At 39.9% G+C, this 21,948-nt stretch overlaps 1 protein-coding gene and 1 long non-coding RNA gene across 3 annotated transcripts in view; one reads left to right on the forward strand and one right to left on the reverse strand.

The window, feature by feature from the left end:
* Positions 1 to 13,493, forward strand: LOC109035855 (uncharacterized). Its single transcript, XM_019049666.2, has 3 exons — positions 1 to 408; positions 8,122 to 8,266; positions 11,601 to 13,493. The coding sequence occupies exons 1-3, from the start codon at positions 267 to 269 to the stop codon at positions 12,073 to 12,075; spliced, it is 762 nt and encodes a 253-aa protein (XP_018905211.2). The 5' UTR covers positions 1 to 266; the 3' UTR covers positions 12,076 to 13,493.
* The window catches only part of LOC109035856 (uncharacterized), a 17,866-nt gene continuing 7,850 nt past the window's right edge, over positions 11,933 to 21,948 (reverse strand). Inside the window, exons 2-4 of one of the 2 annotated variants that reach the window (XR_011900255.1) lie at positions 17,556 to 17,686; positions 14,421 to 14,552; positions 11,933 to 12,071 (exon numbers count right to left, since the gene is read on the reverse strand). This is a non-coding gene — a long non-coding RNA (uncharacterized lncRNA). Of the gene's footprint in view, positions 12,072 to 14,420; positions 14,553 to 17,551; positions 17,687 to 21,948 lie in introns of both variants that reach the window. The other variant, XR_011900254.1, reaches the window with a different exon arrangement.

Below are 21,948 nucleotides of genomic sequence, written 5' to 3' on the forward strand. Positions count from 1 at the left end.
GCAAACTGGCGCGCAAGAGAATAAAGCCCCTTACGCAACGACTCTACCAACTTAGGAGAATTCACGGGAGAATTAAACGCTTAACGGACTTACCGGAGGGGAAATCTCACTTGAGCCTGGCTGGCTCGGCTCAGTCGACTAATTTCTCCCGGCCGGTCGCGTAGTGCTACGCGATCGATACGCCAACACCTCGGAATCTCTCTTTCGTGGATTCTTTTCGATCGAGTCGTAAAGTTTGAGTGTTTCACGCGAGTGATTTCAGGACCATGGCCGTTATAGAAGTCGAGCCTTTCGTGCTGATGGTGAGGGAGAACGATCTGCTGTACAACAAGAATCGGACCGACTACAAGGACCACGAGAAGAAGATGGAGTGTTGGCAGAATATAGCTCGATTCTACGGTGTGCCAGGTAGTATTTTTTTGCCTTAAAACCGGTCGCCGTGGGGTGGGGAGATGGAATGAGTACCGAGTTCTGTGTGATGAGCGATATGAATAATTTTGTGAGCTGGGCTGGGAAAGGAGCTACCGGTGTCTCGCGCTTATTGTTAGCCACATGTTGCTCCTCAAGGCCTGTAGATGTCGCGGTGACGGTCGCTGACATTTCGACGGTGAAACTACCAAACCACGTATCTCGTTTGCGGTGTTTAAAAATCTACGCTCGCATTTTATTTTTGTGAAGTAGACCAATCAATATCCTTGAAATTTTCACAGAATTTTCTCCGCACGAAGAGGAAAAATCACAGAAATTTTCAAGACTGGATGTTAAGTAGTTTTTCATTTAAAAAATAAAGTATGACAGGAAGTCTGCGACGTCGCAAACCGAGATACGTGGTTTGGTAGTTTCACCGTCGATTTGATTCCTCGTCAAGAATGCTTTGTCAGGAAGTTGCCGTCTTTACGCGCGTAAATAGTGCTAAGTAGGGCCTATTCCAGAATAGACTGATTAAGCGGCTACGGCATGCACTAGGTGTATACTGCCGTGGGCCGTGCTAAGGAAAACCGCTGTATGAACATTCTAGAGTTGCCAAATTTCCACCCATAAAATGTTAATTTCTTCAGAAAAATATCAATCTTCTTCCTTGATATTTTCAGGAACAAAGGGAGAAATTGCGAACAAAATTAATAAATTAAGAATTGGAAGAAAAATATTCCTACGTTCACCAGGGAATTCGTGTATTATCTAATGAAATTTGGCAACGCCTGAAGGCTGATACGGCGTTTTTCCGCAGGACAGCAGTATATTCTCCCGTGCTGAGGAAAAATGACGTATGAACCTTCAGGCGTTGCCAAATTGTCTTTGGCAAAACACGAATTCCCTGGTAAACTTATGAATATTTACTTCCAATTTTTCAGAGAATTTTGTTAGTATTTTGATCGAAAGTACCTGAAAATTTCAAGAAAAAATATTCATAATTTTTCTCAAAGGTAAAAATCTCATCAAAGGAAATTTGGCAACTCTCGAATGTTCTTACGGCGTTCTTCCTTAGCGTGGCAGTATTGCTGCTCGCGACAACGGTACATACTCACACAGTGGAGCCTCGAGCAAGTCAATCGGGGAGGTGGGAAATGATATGGATACCTAACTTTAAAAGCCACATCTTTGTAATCACGAGACGTATACGTTTAAAATTGGTTAGTTGTTTCGTTTAAGTTCACAATCAGTCATCGTTTAAAATGTATAATTTGACGTGATAAACAACAAAATTTGAAATTTTGGTCAATATTTCATGTCTGCCCTCTCCCAATGGCTCGCTTCACTTTGCGACCCGTATATCGGGATATATCGACGATACACGTTGCGACGATTAAATGCGATAAGATATATAATCTCGTCGTTTTTCCGCTGGAGTAGTAGAATGTGTCCACTGCCCAGCTGTTACCTATTTTGAATTGAAAATTATCGTGTTCTACAAGTCGTTGGTGTACATTTAGGCGCCCCTCGAGAAGAGGTCTAAAAAAAGGTAGATCCAGGGACTCGCAAAACATTTTAAATATTTTGAACATCATAATTGTAAGTATCATCAAAACTCATTTTCCGCCCTTTTGATTACCGAGGGAAATTCAGAAAAATAAGAGAATAAAAATTGAAAGTTTTCTCGTTGTCTAATATCAGCATTGCTTCTCTCACATTTCTCACATTTCTTCTACATTGCTTCTTACATTTTCTGAACAACCTTAGAATAATTATCACCTCAACGTTTCTATAAAAATATGCCTTGTCTTTGCTACCCACTATATTGAATTAATCAGTTCAGTAGAATATGTAAGTCTACCCAATATAATACATCAAAACTAACTGAAAGCTACAGACTCAGCTTCATAAAGTCGTAATATACAGGGCGTATAGCGTATAGGTTCTTTTCAGATTGCGATCTTTTTTAGTTTGAGTAATTAAGTATTACGCACTAACTAGACGCAGCCCACATTCCAGGAGGGAAAGAGCAGCCGATAGTAAATTTTCGTCAATATTCATATTTAAGATACTTTTTCGTGCTATAGTTTCGAACTGCACCTAGGAAATCATATGCGTGCACTAGCTTCCTACAAATTTCCTAATGCATTTCAATTTTTCGGGAGACGAATGGCCATCGATTTTGTTCTAGATTCCGTGCGATTCATCAGGGTTGTTCTTTGAAAATTTTACAAGATTCCCCAAAGGAGGAAAAATAAAAAATATCAAAACAAAAAGTTGTTAACAACAAACAACTCGTTAAAACTCTACATATCATGCTCAAGTACCTAATTTTATTGTGATTTCGAGGGCCGGTAATTGTAATATACAGGTAAATGAATCATTTCTCGGAAAATGGACAATGTTGCAATTAAAATCAGTAATGGTTTATTTCATCGGCACAATAGGCAACGCTGGAATTAAGTTAAGGCGCAAGCGAAACCATCAAATGTTCAGTTAGCGTATCATGCGACGGACATTAAACGGATTTCATTGTAATGCCTGGATGCAACTATTCGAGCTCCACGGATGTCCGTGTTGCATACGCGCGGGAGTGAAGGCGTTTTGACTTCAAACACTGACCGCCTCACCTGCGGCGCTCACAGGAGCAAGTCATACAAAATGTGGAAACATAGAAAGCTCAAATCGACATTAACCTGGAACGTAGAGGTTTTTACGTTTTTAGAAGTGGCTTCATTGATTTACTTAAAAAACTTCCTTCAAGAAGCACCCCATACAATTTTAAGTCAAATATTTCATGCCAAACCTCTCTGAAAGGCTAGTTTCATCGTGCGGCGGGCTTTACTGCAAGGAGCGAAAATAGCCGAGTGCCTTATTCTTCATACCTCAAAGGCATCTCTTGGACATGAATTGTTGCTCTACAAATCATACTCAGTACATCTGATGTCAAAACTAAAGCACAAAAGATACTCATATCCAATGCCTATATCGACGGCATGAGTCCGCAATCACATATCTCGTTTGCGGTGTCTGAAAATTTCCGCCTCTAGGTTATTTTTTTACATGAGAACAAATCGACATCATTCCTTGAAGTTTAGGCAGAATTTTCTTTGCTCATAGAAGAAAAATCACGGCAGTTTTAAATAATTTCTGTTGAGAAGTTTTCCACTTAAAAAATAAAGTATGACAGGAAGTCTACGACGTCGCAAACCGAGTTATGTGATTGCCAACTTACACCGTCGATATGTAACTATTCGTGTGTAGGAGATATCTCTGTGGTAAAAACGAAAAATTAAAAGCGCTCTGCTAATTAGAATCCTCTCAGTAAAGCTCGCCGTTGGCACCGCGCCGCGGGTGAAAAGGTGAGTGCCTGGACAGTCAAAACGCCTTCACTTCAGTGCGTATGCAATACGGACATCCACGGAGTCCGAATAGTTGCATCCAGGAGTTAAAATTATATTTGTAAGGTGATCGCGTCTGTTCAATTAATCAAACCTAACTTGCGATCACCTCCTCAGTTCGGCCACAAAAATGAATATTCGGTTACACGAGCCAAAAGCTTATGTGTCATTTTTTCATATTATCTAAAAGAGCACTGTTTACTTCCGAGTGAGTATGGTAATCAATAATGTTTTACATGTACATCATTTATTGACCTTCTATCGTGGAGACTTGAATAAAAAAATAGATCAGCGTACTCCTCAAGTTTAAGTTAACGCACCTACACTGGGAAAAAAAAACACATTGGATCTAGAGTCCAGACTCTTAAAAACATCGACAAGAAAAAGTACTCTTGCTTCAATCAGAATCTAGCTTAAATTAAGAACCAAGCCTCTTAATTTAAGCGGATTTCGTTTTGATTCAAGTACAAATCCGATTGAATCAAGAGTATTTTTTCTTGTCAATGTTTTCAAGAGTCTGGACTCTAGATCCAATGTGTTTTTTTTTCCAGTGAAATTTACCGCGAGGGAACATTATACGTGACACGATACAAAAAAAAATCCAACAGATATACAATTTGGAGCAAAATTAAATTCCCCTGACCTACCTCGAAAATTTAAGACGAGATATCATTTTTTTCAACTCCAGCTTCAAAATATCTTCCCAAGAAGTTGTTTCCTCGATTCTCCCCTGTTTGAATCATTTGCCACGTACAAATAACGTTAAATTTTCAAACGATGAAAAAACACATGACTGAGTTCTTAATTTCGTGTTGACCTCATTTATTGCCCCATTCTGCAGTTTGCTATTTTCTGCAGGCAGACTGCCTCTTCCCCGAAAAAGTTGATATCCTTTCTCGAAAGCCGATTTCTCAAAATCTTAGTAAAACGCATTTTCGGCTTGATACGACCCCGGAAATCAATTTTCCCGCGTTCAATGTTCCGTCGCGGCGAGAATGAGCGAGAGCGGGCAGCCGTCGCTTCCGTATCCGGTTGGCGTCCGTTCAAATTGAATCATCGTCCGGAGTAAAACAAATGCATTAAAATTTCGTCCAAATCTAGGAACTAATTTTCGGCTTAAGGTTACGCATTTCGTTCGTCTGATCCGCTCCGTTGGATGTGTCAGCTACCTCAGCACATCAATTCGGCAGCCAAAATAAACGTCTTCTCATTCTCGATCTCATCATCGCGGGAGACGCTCAATTTCGAACTTACTGAGCGTGCGGGCGTGCTAAGGAAAAACGCCGTATGAACATTCGAGCGTTGCCAAATTTCCCTCGATAAAACACGTATTTTTGGCAGCATTCGTGCATATTTTTCCTTGAAATTTTCAGATATTCTAGATTAAATTGTGTACAAAATTATCTGAAAATTTCGGAAAATAATATTCGCAATTTTCCCAGTAAATTCAGTTTTTATCGGTGGAAACTTGGCAACGTGGAAGGTTCATACGGCGTTCTTCCTTAGCACGGCAGTGTAGATGTAGAACTCGGTCTCTCTGCCCGGACCATTTCCTCGTTTAATCACGACTTTTACAGGTCAGAATTGGGAAAATTTAAGGTAATTTTTCGTGAGTAAGGCGGGCCTAGGGGCTGATTGTTGAAATTGATAGACAAAGCGATCGACAAAGAAGACTTAGGGAGTATGCGGTGATCCTATTGGTTGAAACGTTTGGTTCCGATAGACTAGTGGAGAAAATGTTGTACCAACTACAGGGTCTCTCGTGGGTTGCCGTTAGTCGGTCTATTATCTACCTTCTTTGTCAATTGCAGACACCTCCTTCTACCGAAAGGATCCCTTCATGTCCCTTTTGTCTTCTTTGTCTATAGCTTTGTCTACCAATTTCAACAATCAGCCCGCAGGAGTGCAGAAAATGCTCAAGCGTAGCGTGAAAAAATTGAGGGCTTTCTCGCCAAAGGGCGTATGAGGCTTGCCGCTTACAATGCTGCTAAAATTGCGCAATGTTTGAAAGCATTTGTGGCAGATAAAATTCTTTCACGGTCGACTTATAGCCGTGCAATAGTGAGGAAAAACTCGGAGTGGATTCAGGAAAAATTCATGGCAGAACTATCGGATAAGTTACTTACAACCAGAGAACTATGTATTTTGCACAATCTTAGTAGCACTGGAAAATGTGTACCTCCTTTTACCGAAAAATGCCTTAATTTAGGAGCGAATGAGGAAACCACTCGATTGAAAATCCCTTTCCCCTTTGTCATGTTAGGGAGGTTGCAGAAGTGAAATGAAGAACACGAAAGATAGGCAATTTCTGTAGGAATATATTTCATGAAATATTATAAAGTTGCGAAGAATATGAAAAAAATGAAACATATTCTTAGCGACTGGGTATGCAGCACGCGCTAAAAAGTACCAAGAAGAGATAACCATTCGCCTTTCATTTAATTGTGCATTTAATGTCGAAGAAAAGTGTCAATATTTTTCATATCATTCTGAAATTTTATGAAATTTTCAACATTAAATTTCAAGATTTTATTTTCCATAAAAAATTGCAACCCTGCATGAAAGTAGATCGATTTGTACCGTTCTTTGGAGACGTAACACTAAAAGTGACAACAGTCTCGGTTAGTTGTGACAATACATTTTTTCAATAAAAAAGTAATTATTAAAGAGTAAAGTAATTAATGAAAAATAATTATTAATTTTGACTTGCTAACCGTCGCTCAAATTTTTTTTCTAATAAAACGAGGCAACAGTTTTTCTTAGAAATTTGTGTAAATTTTATTTGCTCCTACCAATCTGTCGACGAGAACTAAGGAGATATTTTGGTAAATAATCGAGGCTTAATTAGATATAAATCTTAATAATCGGATCTTTTTAAACATTGCAATGTAGAAAGATACGCATGTTCAGGGTCAGACTGGCTCGCATCTGAGGGCGCAGACCCTTGGCCGGTTAAAGGGGCTTAATATGATATTTCCTGGTGGGGCATCCCTTTTGTGGAGAGGGGTTCAGAAAATTTTGGCAAAGCAGCACATGCACAAGTTTACGCTATTTTTAGGTTCAAAGTTTATTAAGTAATCGTAAGGAGTAAAAATTGCAAAATTGAACGTATTGAAGTATAACTGACAGACTTCTAAAATTAAATTAAACATAAAAAATTAAAGCCACCAGACGCATCCAAGCACCATTATTTCCAAAAGAACCGAGCCAGTGCTGCGGTTTGCATAAGCTTAAGACGTGGGTCTGCAAATCCATCCTTAAAAAGAATCAGACAAGAACCTTGAAAAAGAAGAAAGGACGAGTATCAACACAGCTGAAGACAGGAAAGACGTAATCGGGCCTCTTTTTTAACTTTTCTCCCAAATCTGAGTATAACACTTCATTGACAGCATACAACAGGGCATTAAGAGCTCACGCTTCGCGTCATCGCGCCTTCAATTTTTCAGATGCAGCACGGATGTCCATCAAGTACGAATAGTTGTATCACTGCGCCGTCGTAGACGCGCATCCTTTCCCTCCCTCTATTTCCATGTTGTGTTTGTTTCTGTTTGTGTTATTTGTAATGGTGCCTCAGGTACTACGCGAGTAACACAGACGAAGGTAGGAGACATGTGTTGGGGCCTCTTTTTTGACTATTCTCCCGAATATAATCGACACCTCATTGACAGCATATAGCAGAGCATTGAGAGCTCACGCTTCGCGTCATCGCGCCTTCAATTTTTTAGATACAGCACGGACGTCCATCGAGTACGAATAGTGTATCTCTGCGCCGTCGTAAACGCGCATATCCTTTCCCTCCCTCTATTTCCATACTATGTTTGTTTCCGGCGAAGTTACAGAGAAGTTAGTGTTTACGCTTCAGAAAGTAGTTCTTGGACCTCTGTTCGCTACTAACATGTGTAAAAGCACCTTTCTTTACTCATTTAAGGAATTTTCCGCATATATTCTCGGTCGTAATTTTTTTTCTCTTCTTATTTTGCTATCTGTCAGAGGGGCGCATTTTCGGCGCGCATAGGGGGCGTATCTGCTAGTGGCAGATTGGCCTTATGGCCAGTCCGAGCCTGCGCATGTTTCGACTTTGGCCACTTTAAAAAACCCGAATGAAAAGAATGAAATACCGATGTAACCTACCACACCAACAAGAATCGAATCATAGTTTACGGGAGGTTCGCGGAATTTGCAGTCTCGCAAATCTTTGTACGTGTTCCCTTCCTTGTAGCAACGATTTATATGTATTGTTCTGATCGTTCAGTTCCTTCCACGAATTTCAATTTATCTCTATTTATTTTCTTTTACCTCTGTTTCCCAGTGACTGTTGTTCTGGCTAAATGGAAATCACTCAGAGAAAAGTACATAAAAGAAAGAAAACAAGTGAGACTACACGGACCAGGCGCTCTCAAATGGGAACATCATAATTTATTCAAGTTTCTGGACCCCTACATTTTTCCAAGAAAGTAAGTAACTTCGCTGGCATTGAAATGAATGTTTTGACCCTTCTTTTGCCTTCTTGCTGTTTTCAAAAATAAAGAAAAGAAGAGACGTCTGTGTCACCCTATCGTCTGTAATGATAGATATTTGAACGCATGCTACAGAGCTCACCTAATCTGCCGTGCTAAGAAAAAACGCCGTATGAATCTCATGGAGAGTTGCCAAATTTCCCTAGATAGAACATGTATTTTTGACGACATTCATGCACATTTTTCTTTTAAATCTTCAGACATTTTAGATTGAATTGCGTACAAAATTGTCTGAACATTTTGGGGGAAAATATTCACAAGTTTACCGGAAATTCGTGTTTTATCAAAGGAAATTTGGCAACGCCTGGAGGTTCATGCTGCGTTTTTCCTTAGCACGGCAGTGCGAATCATTTATACTTTTTACACTTTAATGAAATAGGATTACTACATGAATTCTCAGGTGATTGCAGGAAAATTGTCCCGTTGAAGTTTGAATAAAGGAAGTAAGATGCATACAGATGTGCAACAGGCACGAATAACTCCTTAATTATTTATGACTAACAAAAATAACTATAAGCAAAATTATACTTCGCTACACTTCATATATGCTATTCAGACGGATGGATGAAAATAAAGGGAACCACAATCCGGCCATTCTGAAAGAAAAATTTCCGCATGAGCATTCGAAAGTTCCCAAAGTTCTGATAACACGGTTAAAAATTAGAAGGGCCAGGTGCTCCGATAAGAATCGATTATGTAGCATAGGTTTAAATGGAGGCAATCCGGTGTTGCCAAATTGCTGGATCCGCCTCTGCATAATACTGCGTCGGTAAGTCATTCCGTAAGGGTAATAGATGTCGCCTCGCTTTCATATCACGCGAGGTTTTGGGCGCTATGCATATATTTGACTCTGGCACAGAATTTCACTCCAAAATGTTTAACAGTGGAACAATGGACCACTAGACAAGGTACGAATTTCAGCATTCTGATACATGTTTCTTCACCACAATTTCACGTAAAACACGATGCGCACAACTAAAATTACCGAAATCAACTCCTTCCAAAGATATTCAATGATTTTTGGTGCGTGAATTGAAACCACCCGCTCATGAAAACTCAATGCTCTACGTGATTCACATCGCGCGCTAAACGTCATCATGAACGTTTCTGCGATAAAAAAATCTGGCAACCTCAATCTTGACGCTTTGGCTCAGCTATAGCAAATTACTTATAGTTTAAAAAACACATGGTGGGAAATGAACATTGCTCGATTGAGAAGCTTGCTGAAACCGTTGTAGTGCGCGGTTTGACTCACGTAGAGCTTTGAGTTTCTTGTGAGCGGGCAGTTCAAATTCCTCGTAACCAATGTGAAATAAAAATGTTAATATCTCCGTTAGGAGTTGGTTTCAGTAATTTTCGTTGCGCAAATCATGTTCAACGTGAAATTCTGGTTAAGAAACATGTATCAGAATGATTAAATTTGTACCTTGTCTAGTGATCCATTGAATGTCGATGAATGTTATGAATATTTCCCTTGAATTTTTAAAATGCATCCGATTGACAAGAATGACAGTCCATTACAATTGGATGAAAACTATTTACAAGTTCATGGACAAAAAATTATAATAAATGGACTAATTTTGGACCCAAGTAGTTTCTCAGGTGAAGGGAATCAAAGTTCTGATAGCGTCCTATTCAGTGACGTGGCGTGCTTTGCGATGGATGCATTGATGTGCCGTTTAAACCCATGGAATAAGATCGATTATCGGGGTGTTTCCAAGTGATGTCTCAATAATCGATTCTTTCCCATATAACCAACTGAAAAAATCTTTAGCTGATTATTCACATTTCGCCGTTGATACTCTACCATACCATGTACTAGGTACACTGTAGTAAATGCTACCAAGACTTTGATCGCCCTCACTCAAGAGTCTATGGCAGTTCAAAAATCGATTGTCTTGCGTGTACAAGAAGCGTTTAAAAATCAGAGACAAGAGACCCTCCGCACGTATTTTGGCAATAGTGGAAGCTTTCACTTTCGGGACTTTAACATTCAACAGTTGACCTACACCTATCCACTAGGTGGATGATCAACAACGCGTGTTCAGAATATTTCATTTCGCAAACAAACCGAAGTTTGGGAAACTTGTTTGTCTCATGAGGCCACACTAAGCTCATCATCCACCCAGTAGGTATGATGCCTGTTGCTCCCATATAATTGCCCATGAGGAAGTGTTAAATCCTCGAATGTAAAAACTTCCACCTGTCGCCAAGAGACCGGCGGAGGACCCTTAATTGGACGTATTTCTATCAAACGGAACTAAGCGCCATAGGGGGAGGAAGGTAGAGGGGGGCTTGGATTGGCGGCCGAAACGGGCGTCCTGCTCGTTCCGTCCTATACTCGCAATGATTTTCCATGTCGCTTAGTTCCGTTTGACAGAACGCGCTATCCGGGATTCTAAATTCCTCAAAAGGAACTCAAATTGGCACTTAGTTCCGTTTGACAGAACGCGCTATCCGGGATTCTAAATTCCTCAAAAGGAACTCAAATTGGCGCTTAGTTCCGTTTGACAGAAATACGTCCAATTGTCTCTGTTAAAAATACACTACTTGTCGCTTGTTTTTAAGCGCTCAGCCGATAGGCAGCGCTTTTTGATTTCGACCTGCCTCTGAGTACTAGTATACTATTTTTTTTTTTTTTTTTTTTTTTGAGAGCTTGCGCACTCTAGGTATAGTTCATTGGCCTTAGTCGTGTAGACAAACAGCCACCGCTAAATGATGGGAAGATTACAACAACAGTAGAAACAGAAGTACAAAGGAAGAAACGAAGAGAGTAGGTACTAGTATACTAGTGCTAATGCGTTTAAATGGCGCACCAGCTCATCGATGTGTAGGCTTTTTGGGGGGGGGGGGGGGGTCCATTTTTAAAATAAATAAAGCTGTGAAAACTGTATTTTATGCTTTTAACGTAATGCGCAGGTAGTTTCGATCGTTTGTCTATTAGAAAATTTCTTACCGGTAGAGTAATTCTTATCGAAATTGATCGTTGAACTCAAATGAAGCCTAAAAAAAAACGCGCCTGATGAGCTCAACGGTGAGCTCATTTTCGGGAAACGAAAATACGCGTTTACGGTTTCCTTGGTAACCTTTGTTTGCTATCAGCTGATGTTTTATTTCCATTTCCCAGCCAAGTCGACGGAGTTTATACGTCCTTTCTTCATTAAATACATTTACTAACATCTGAGCGCTTTTCTAATACGACAGTATTAGAACTTTCCCGCTTGTTTTGTCTTCTTTTTAGCATGATTTAATATTCATATTATCATTTCAGTCGACAAAAACGGTGTGTTCGAGCTCGACCGATGGAAGTCTCCGTCCCGCCATCAGCGATCCTCGACGATTCCTCGAGTCAAGGTCTGTACATAGACGAGGGCGACCACGATCCCCGGAGTGGCGAGGTCTCGGGGAACAGCTCCACGGTGGAGGACAGCGGCCTCCACTACTCCATCTCCACCTCCATCCATCCCGCCTCCACCTCCGTCCTTCCCGCCTCCACCTCCGTCCTCCCCGCCTCCTCCTCTCGCAGCCTCGGGACCACACGAACGAGCCGCGGGAATTCGTCGCCTCCACGTCCAAAGACCCCGCGGGCCAGAGGAGGCATCCGCCCTACTCCGAGGAGGTCTACCCGAGCAACCAGGTCTCCGACTTCGTCAGCATGCTCCAGGCCAAAGTCGAGAGGATCAGGAACACGTGCGAGATGCTCAACGAGGACGAGCTCTTCAGCTGCGAGGTCATCGAGGAGCTGAAAAGGAAGAGGAGCCAGAAAGTCAAGAGGGAGATCAAGATGAAGATCCTCGGGATATTCAATGATTATGATGGGATCGGAGAGGACTGAAATCCCGCCTCCGGGGAAAGCCGTTTAAGCGATCTCAACGACCACTTGGATTACATTTCGCAATAAGGAACCACTATCTCTGGCTCTCCCATAAAAACACGTATCTGCATAGGGAAACCAATGGCACGTGCGTTGTTTCTAATATGCGGGCCAGAAATAGTGGTTCTTTATTGCAAAATGTACTCCACTTGTCAGTGGTCAATGCCGCCGCCATTTTTACTGTTTGTAAATGCGTTAAATGTTAAGATGTTTTTGTACGAAAATTTTGTATATTTTGCGAATTGAACCGAGGACGATGATACTGAGGTGTCAGGTGCAAAAAGGGCATTTCTTGGTTACGGTGTTTCAGAATCTCCACTGCAAAATGTCTTAGGGAGGAAACTGTTGGGTGAATTTTCTGAAATTATTAGTTTTCAGCATTGTAAAATCATAAAGAAAATTCAGTAACAGTTTAACGAATTCCATGCATTTGCTGTAACGATAGTGGAAGAAACGTTAAAGGAGATCCTACTGAGACACCGCAACCAAGAAGTGCTCTTTCTGCACCCAGCGCTTCAATCAGATACATTTTTATCGCCTTCTTTTCTCATGTTATTTTTTTTCTTCTTTTTCCTTATTTTTTCCGTTGTAAAATTCCAATTTGTGCATTTAGAGTAATAGTAATCTTATTTCTTTAAGAAGTGTCTCATTTAGGAAGGACATGTTGTATTTTCTCATGTTATTTTTTTTCTTCTTTTTCTTGATTTCTTTCAGTTGTAAAATTCCAATTTGTATATTTAGAGTAATAGTAATCTTATTTCTTTAAGAAGTGTCTCATTCAGGAACGACATAAATGCAACTTATTCATGTCATCATGAGCGGGGTTTGACAGGCGCACTTATCTTTCATAGGATGTCTGGACACTTTGTGTAAGGATATTGGTCCATCTTTCGCCAGACATTCATCCATATATGCGACGGGACGCTATGTTACGCGATGCCCAATGGATGCAATTATTTTCGCTCAACCGTTGCGCGTATCGTATACGTAAAAAAATGAAGGCGCCAAACCGCTACAAACTTATGAGTACGGTACGCCACAATATGATCTCTTAAACGTTTTATTGCTTGCATTACCGTAAAACCACCACTTTCTAGATGTGCCGTCTTCGCGTGTATTTGTTGTTGGTTTTTTTTTTTTTGAAAATAATTCCAGTTTTACTACTTATAGAAATGAATATTGAGAACAAACTTTGTCAAAACTTTAGGTTATTTTTTCTTTGTTCCTCAGAATCTCAATGATTGCATCAGTCATTGTGTAAAATAATTTGTTTAATAAATTTTGAAACTAAATTTGTAAGATTTTTCTTTTTCAGTTTTCCTCTTTGCTTTTGCTCTTTTGTTCAGGCACCTCTTAAAAATAAATGTATTATACTACTATCTTTACGACATGCGTGTGCATGAAAAATCTCTCCTAGTATACATACAAGGCATACGGATTGTAAGATGTTTTTAGTATAATGTGGCGTTCTTGGGATTTTAATTACTCATATTATGATTTAATAAGAACCTTGTAGAAACATGGCATTCACAGCTATTTAACCGTCAATAATTTTCATCTTCTAACACGTGTGAGAGGAGAGTCGCCTTAAAAACGAATGGGTATACTGAAGCAACTTCACGATTTTTTCATTCGTATATGAGTCAGTTGTTTCTAAAAGGGAGCAGGTCCATTCCATAGAGAAAAAAAAGGAGGTGTTTGCATCTTGAGGATTTGTACCCACCTACGTCATCAATGTAAACAAGACGCCTAAACACAACAACAACAACAATCGTTGAGGGTTATGTTGACGCTGTAAAAACGGACCATAATGTCCGATTTTTTTACTTAAATCAACTCTTTATATAATTTCAAGCACTTTTTATTGAATGACTTTTTCCCTTAAATTACACCATTTCCAAGAAAAATCGACAGGATAAAAACGTCGCTGTACCCAATGACGTCATCAAAGCTATAGATACTCTATGAAAAATTCCAAGATGCCCGAAATGCAAACACCTCCTTTTTTTTCTCTATGGGTCCATTCCTCGACAAGACTTAATTAGAATGTCCTTTTACGCAAGCCAAGGCTCATGCAAAGATGGACTTGTTCCATTTTGAAAAAAACAACTGATTCATACATATCGCTCTGACAACGCATTTTGATAATACTCATCAGAATCGTATAAAAAAAATGTTTGAGCCACAGAATTTCTCAATTTTTATGCTGCCTCTTACCGAAAACAATCGCCTAAAATGTGTCGTATTCTCCATCGCCCTTTCGTAGGTTATCATAAGCTCATGAGCAATATTTCAACCCAATAAATGAAAATACTCATACACGACCAATTCGCCAGAGAAGCACTGCTTCTGTACAAAACAAAAAAATGGAAAAATAATTTTTTGTATGGCTTTTATGAACACTTTTTTTACTAATAAAAAAAAGATAAAAATTAAAACGACTTCAATGACAAGAAAGAGCTAGTATAAATATCCTCAAGTCAAGTAGGGCTTCGACTTGGTTTACCCCGTTGCAAGATTTGTTAATAACACATGACACATCCCTCAAGCGCTATATAGTTATCACTGTGCGAGGTGTATTTTCATGGCCTACCTCGATGATTGAAGGAGACATAGCATTCTGTTTAGCCTCTGTATCACGTTAGTGCCGATGAGGTAGTTGATAGAGTACAAAATGGAACACTCCGCGCATAGGCGGTTCTACGGGGGTGTCAGTGGGTGCCGGGCACCCCCAAGCAAAAATTAAGTACGGTTATCGGAACCGTGAAATTACTGATTTTAAAGATTCTGTATTCGCTTGAGAAAAAATCCCAGCAATTAGTTGAAAATGTTTTAAACAGAATTAATATTGATAGCCGTGTATTACAAAGATTCTACTGTTTTTTTATGGTATGATTGTAGTTTTGATGGAAAGTTTTGCTAAAAATTTTCAAAATTGAATTTATGGGTATTTAAGTAGAAAGGAAGGAGAGAAAAATAGAAAAGAAGGTAGGAAAGGGATAAAACTTGAGGGCCGAAACTTAGGCCTCCCCTAAGCGACCGTCCCCTTCGGGGCCGGTCTCTGACATTTTCCACCTCTGGGCACCCCCAAGCATGAAGGTCTAGAACCGCCTATGCAGTCCGCGGTTCTAGGGTTTTTTTTTTTCCTCGAAAAGTTTACGTAAAATATGAATCACAATGGGGGGGGGGGGTTTAGAAGTATTTCCAATAAAAAATAAGTATTTACAAACACCGGTTATCATTATAGTTAGATGGTAATAGAATAAATGACGTCATTTGCAGGACTTGAGTTTCGTTTGATCTGAGTTAGAAGTACGTTTATCGATGACTAATGATCACAATACCGCCTACCTGTAAACTGCGATTTTGCAGAACGAAGAGAAAACTTCGCCATTTTTGTAATTTTAAGGTTAGATATGCAATTTTTTCATACAATACAACGTCTCTCAAATGCTCCCTTGTAGAAGTGGAAAGAAACTAAAATCATCAGCCCGCGTATTTTATACTATAGAATGCGGCAAAGCTGCTGACTAATTTATGCCAAAATTGTCTGTTAGGCGGTATTGTACGTCAGCCCTCTTTATGGACTGCATTTTGCAATTTGGAGCTATAAATTCTAGCTCATCTGAAAAAACACGTATGTGCATAGGGAAACTAATGGCACATACGTTGTTCTTGAACCGAGCCGAAATTTATAGTTCCTAATTGCAAAATGTAGTCCATATGTCGTCATAGATGTTGATTTTCGAACGCCTCGTTGAGCGAAACTCTTTTTACGCTAGGAAAACACATATTACGTCATGTTTCAATTCAAACATTGCCTAGTGGTCCGTTCTGGTCCCCCTAAATTTTTGAGTCGGAAAATTCCACTGCTCCCACTGTACTCGGTTGCTGAAGAATCTGAAATCATTGAACTCCCACATACTTGAAAGTAAACGAATTCCTCGCGTGCGGATAATGTTTTTTTTTCTTTTTCTTTTTGGCAAGGGAGAAGAGTGCCTACCTACGTTTGTTTACAAATAATCATATGTGAACTGTGGTATGGATCCAGTGCAAAAGAATCCTTGCCGAGCGTTTAACCTAATGTTGTAGCGGCTGGGACTTGAGCCAAATTTCCAGCGAATTTTTCGGTCTCAAATTGCACTCAGGCCGCATTCCACAAAGTGCATTCGCGGGGTGACTGGAATGTAGTTCACTCTTGTGCGTATAACTCCAATATTTCGCCCTCTAAGTTTAGGCTTACTTCACAGGCAAATCAGTCCGGTGCAAGTATCTCCCCCGCACAAATCTGTAGAAACATATGTATCACTGGGGGGGAAAAAAAAACACATTGGATCTAGAGTCTAGACTCTTGAAAACATTGACAAGAAAAAATACTCTTGATTCAATCGGATTTTTGCTTGAATCAAAACTAAATCCGCTTAAATTAAGAGGCTTGGTTCTTGATTTAAGCTAGATTCTGATTGAATCAAGAGTACTTTTTCTTGTCGATGTTTTTAACAGTCTGGACTCTAGATCCAATGTGGTTTTTTTTTTTTCAGTGAATGCAAGAGGTAAACATTGCATATCGACGCACGGTGGAACCAACTAGTAGAAGAGGTTGGACATGAAACTTTTGGCTAAAATTTCAAATTTTTATGTTTATTTCGTCACGAATTCAATTTCAAAGGGTGTCTCTGGAAGGAAATTTTACGAAAAAACCGATGAAACCACTCGCGTAATTTTATTTTTTTCATATTTTCGAAAATATAAGCCTTCAAAGTTTCGAGATCTTGTCCGACTTCTCCTATTGACTCGGTCCAGTGTGCGACGGTGAAACTACAAAAACTCATACCATACCTCGGTTTGCTTCGACTTTGCAGACTTCTTGACTTAATTTAATCTACGTATTAGAATGGAGAAGAATCAAAGTCGATCTTTTCTCGAAAACTTCCCTGATTTTTCGCTAAGTGGAGTTTACTTTGGGAAAATTTCGAGCAGTAGTGTTAGTTTGTCCTCCTCTATAAACTAAAATGAGAGCGGTGATTTTGAAACACCGCAAACAAGATAAGCGTTTTACGTATGGTTTTGTCAACATTATGTAAAAATTGTTGGCACATCATCTCTTGCACTGGTATCTTCATTCAATGAGGGGGAACATTGCCCATGGGCTCATAATCATGGGGAAGTAATTATGGAGGAGATGAGAAATTATAGGGGCTTCCTTGTAGCAATATGTGACCTGAAGTTATGCACGGACGTTAAAATTTAAAAATCTCTTGAATCTGAAAACTTCCTCAAAACGTCCCATACAATCTCGTCGGAGCCTTGTTTAACTTAACTAAACCGGTGGTCACAAGGTTGCATACCTACAATTTTGAAGGCGATTTTCACACGTGCGCTTGTAAATTATTGACAGGACCAGATTGAGGGTGGCGCATAAGGAGCAGTTGCATCAGGCGTCATCTCAACAAGGGTGTTATAATGAGAGGGGGGACAAGAGACTGAGAAAAAGAAGAAAGACAAAATGAAGGGTAACAATTAATATAAAATTCTCCGATGAGCAATGAATATCAAGCTATTTAAAAAAAAAATGTTACTCTGGTCCATATCGATGGCTAAAGTGGAAGGCGACGTATCTGCGTTTGCGACGTTGTAGACTCAGCCCTGCTTTATTTTATCCTTGAAAAACTAGTCAACGTATTTACTTGAAAACTTCCTGGATTTTTCTTCTCAGTCAGTAGAATATTCTGTATAGATTTCAAGCTATAAAGTTGACTTATTCCTCTTCGAAAAAATATTATATATAAAGTAAAGGTCGGTTTTGACGGTTTTCACGAAATGGGGGTCAAACCGACCGATCTTCCCTAAAATTTGTATACCGGTCCTCCCCGGTTCGGTGAGTGACACTGGCTATTTCGATTTTCTCCTTGTCGTGATCTCGGGATTTTATGGTCAAAAAATGGTAAAATTGGGGAGAGGAACGGGCCCACGGTTGCTAAGCATGCGTTGCTAGGCACCTTTGTTTGCGATGTATATCGCCATTCATGCGATAATCGATCCTAGCTCACTATATATGGATATGAAGATATCAATTTGCCGTATGTATTTGTTGTGTTTGATTGAAAATCAATGAAATTGAAAGGAACTGTGATAACGATCACAGTTCCTTTTAAGTTGTTAGTTCCCGTTAAGTTGAAAGTTCAAACGCATTCGAACCTCTTTTTTTAAAACGCATCTCCCGAATCTGAGCGACACCTCATTGGTAGCGCGTACAGCGCGGACTTTGTAAGTTCACGCCGCGCGCCATCGCGCCTTCAGTTTTGCAGATGCAGCACGGGCATCCATCAAGTTCAAATAGTTGTATCATTGCGCCGTAGCAAGGCGAGTCCTTTCCCTTGCTCTATTTCTGTAAAGTGTCGGCTGCCATTTGTATTATTTGTTGTGCTGTTTCAAGAACTACGCGAGCAACGAAGATGCAAGAGACTTAATAGTATTATACTCATGCAGCCTTGGCAATGTAAATATGTAGCTGGCGCCACTGCTATACTGCTGTCTAAAGAGAGCGAGAGGACCTGTGATTTTTTAGATTTAGTTTTCCTACTATATATTTTAGTTACAAATGAATCAATGAGTTCGAAAACACACCAACTCGGTAACTCGAAATCGCTCACTTTTCATAAGAGACGGTCAATTTTTATAAAAGTCATTGAAGTTAGCGCATCTGTTCCAACTTGGACCTTTAAAATGCCCTGCAGTGCTTGTATTTCGGCACCAAAAGTATCTTTCTAAGACTAATTTCTTCGTTTACTGTTCGGTTTCGCGTGTGTCTTGCAGTGGCGTGGCGTGAATTGCGATGTATCGATTGTTATGCCATTTAAACCTATGGTAAAGAATCGATTATTAAGGTGTTCGCTGCGAACACCCTGTTTATCGATTTTTTTCCATAGGTTTAAATGGCATATCAATCGATACATCGCAAAGCACGCCACGCCACTGGTGTCTTGATTCTATTCATTTTTCCGAGTTGGTGTGTTTTCGTTCTCACTGATTCAAATATCATGACTGTTTTGTTTCAAACCATTTCTTTAAGTCCTCGTACGAGGCGAGCCTCTCCTTTTCCAGACATTCTGATTCACATCTCGTCGAGACAAAGTATGACAATACAGTGAACACGGGAAGGAAGTTGAATTTTGGCGAGACTATAAATAATTGCGGAACGCCTTCTTTCCATTAAGTCAAACAAGTCGAGCCGCGTTCCCCGGCAATGCCCTGAGCTGTCAGTCTCCGGACCGCACGCCGCATCCTATTGTGGGGCTCCCGCGTGCGAATTTGTAAACAAATTGAAACGACTTAAGTTTTACAAATTAGCAGCGATTTATCACCGCGAGAGGATAGAGCGCGGAAACGTAGCGGAGTGCGAATCGACAAAGGGAAAACGGGAAAAAATATCAGATTTCTGTACGGAGAGAGGGAAAGGGACGTGGGGCCAACGTTTGGCAAAGAATTGGGTCGTGCGCCCGGCCGCTCACTTCCGTATTCATCGGCGTCAAGGTTAGCAAGCCGCAAAGTTTCCCGCCAATTTTGTACGGAGACTCTCCCGCCCGTGGTATTCCGATCACGACGGCACTTTTACTTTTTAGGATTTAGGATCGTTATCACATTCGATTTTCAAATGGACGTATTTCTGCCAAACGGAACCATGTGCATTATGACGTGAGCCGTGTTATGCATATATTCTAAAGGGTCTCAGGGCTCATGTCTTAATAAACATGGTTCCGTTTCAGGGGAGGTTCGAGGAGATCCGTAACATAGCATTATAAAAAGGACAATTTTTGCAAAACTCGAATAGTATAACTTCTGAAATGGATCACACGGAAAAAAATTAAATTACTGATTCAAAAATTCAATTGCTAAAAACAGTGAGTGCAATGTTTAAATGTAGATTTTACAGCAAAAAAATGCTACTTTAACCACCCCCGTGGTTAAATTAGTTTACAATGTGGTTAGAGTAGCATTTTTTTGTTGTAAAATCTACATTGAAACATTTCACTCACTGTTTTTACAATCCATCCTTAAAAAAAGGCAGACGTCAAATTGAAAAAAAAGAGAACAAATCTAGTGCCAATACAGTCGAAGGTAGGACAGACCTTTTCGTGCCGTGTTTTTAAACTTTCCTCCCAAAACTGAGCGACACATCATTGGTAGCGTATAGCGGAGCATCGCGAGTTTACGCCTCACGCCTTCAATTTTGCTGGTATGCGACACGGACATCCGTCAAGTACGAATAGTTGTATCTCTGCGCCGTCATCAACGCGCGTCCTTTCCCTTGCTCTATTTTCATGTTGTGTTGGTTCCGTTTGTCTTAGTGAGCTTTATTAATAATATTTAATTCCTGCACTTTTGAAAACTAGAGAGTGTGCATTTTTCACAGGAATTTTCCCCGATTTTTTCTGTAAACAATATTAACCCACGAAATCGAGCTCAAAATACGCAAGTTCAATGTCATCTCTCGTAGGTTAATTTTGTTGAAAAAAATTGGGGCAATTCCTGTGAACTATGCGCACTCTTTAGTTTTCAAAAGTTCTGGAAATAAACATTACTAAGCGAGCTCATCGTAGTGATGTCTCTAGGGGCAAGTGAGCAACACAGCCAAATGAAGATAGGTAAGATGTAATCCGACCTCGTTTTTTAACTTATCTTCCGAATCCATTTGCTATGACCCTCCTTCGTTCGTCCATATATTTGTCTCTATGTCCGTTCCTTTTCCCTCTCCCCTTTAAAAGGGAGAAGAAGGGGGGAGATGATGAGAAAGAGCCAGTAAAAAAAAAAATTTTCCCTTTAGAAACATACGAATAACACTGATAATACTTTCAAACTATCAAATCGATGTAATCATATTCGGGTTATTTGACTCGACTTGGGGCTTTCGGTACTATAAAAGTCTTAGGCATCTAATACTAAAGGTCATGAACACGACCCTTAATACCAGTTCTTTGACTGTCGTCCGAAGAAAGAAGACATTATGAGCCTTCAGACGTTGCCAAATTTCACCCAACAAAATATTTTTTCCCAAAGTGTTTTTCATAAATTTTTCAGATTTGTAAATACTTTACATTAAATCACGTACAAAAACCCCTGGAAAATTTGAGGAAAAATATTCATAAGTTTTCCAGACAATTCGTATTTTATCACAGGAGATTTTGCAGCATTCGATTGTTCATGCGGCCTTTTTCCATTGTACGAGTTACGACACATCTTCCCCTTGAAAATGATAGTTGAGCGAAAACGCGAGAGCCGTTCTAATATATTTTGACAATTGTGTAGGTAACTACGTGTCGCACAAATCAAGAGCTCAATCTGAGTTTCAAAAGTTCATTCAGCGCTTTTGACAACTACTATTATTACGGCCTCAGAAAAAAATCTAATCGTCTCTTTAAACAGCAAGATATTTCTTAATCGAGGAATGTTTTTTGAGGTCAAGAAATTCGGCCTATTTCTAATTTGGAGAGTGTTGTCTCATCTACAAGATCCAAGTGCGTAATAACCTGGGCAAAGGACGAAACTGGGGAGTATGCCATTTATTTCAAGCTGTCTGAAAAGTTGTGCGCAGCGCTGTCGAGTCGCAAGGCTCTTGAGGTAAGGTCAGTTAAATAGGTCGGCAGCCACCTTCGCGACCAGGAATAGAGGAAACTTTCACTGTTGATATAATTCAACTGCTCAGCAGAGAGGAAATCAAACCTCCACGTTACGTTTGTGGCCTATA

Source organism: Bemisia tabaci, chromosome 7 (assembly GCF_918797505.1).
Source record: "Bemisia tabaci chromosome 7, PGI_BMITA_v3".
NCBI classification, from domain to species: Eukaryota; Metazoa; Arthropoda; class Insecta; order Hemiptera; family Aleyrodidae; genus Bemisia; species Bemisia tabaci.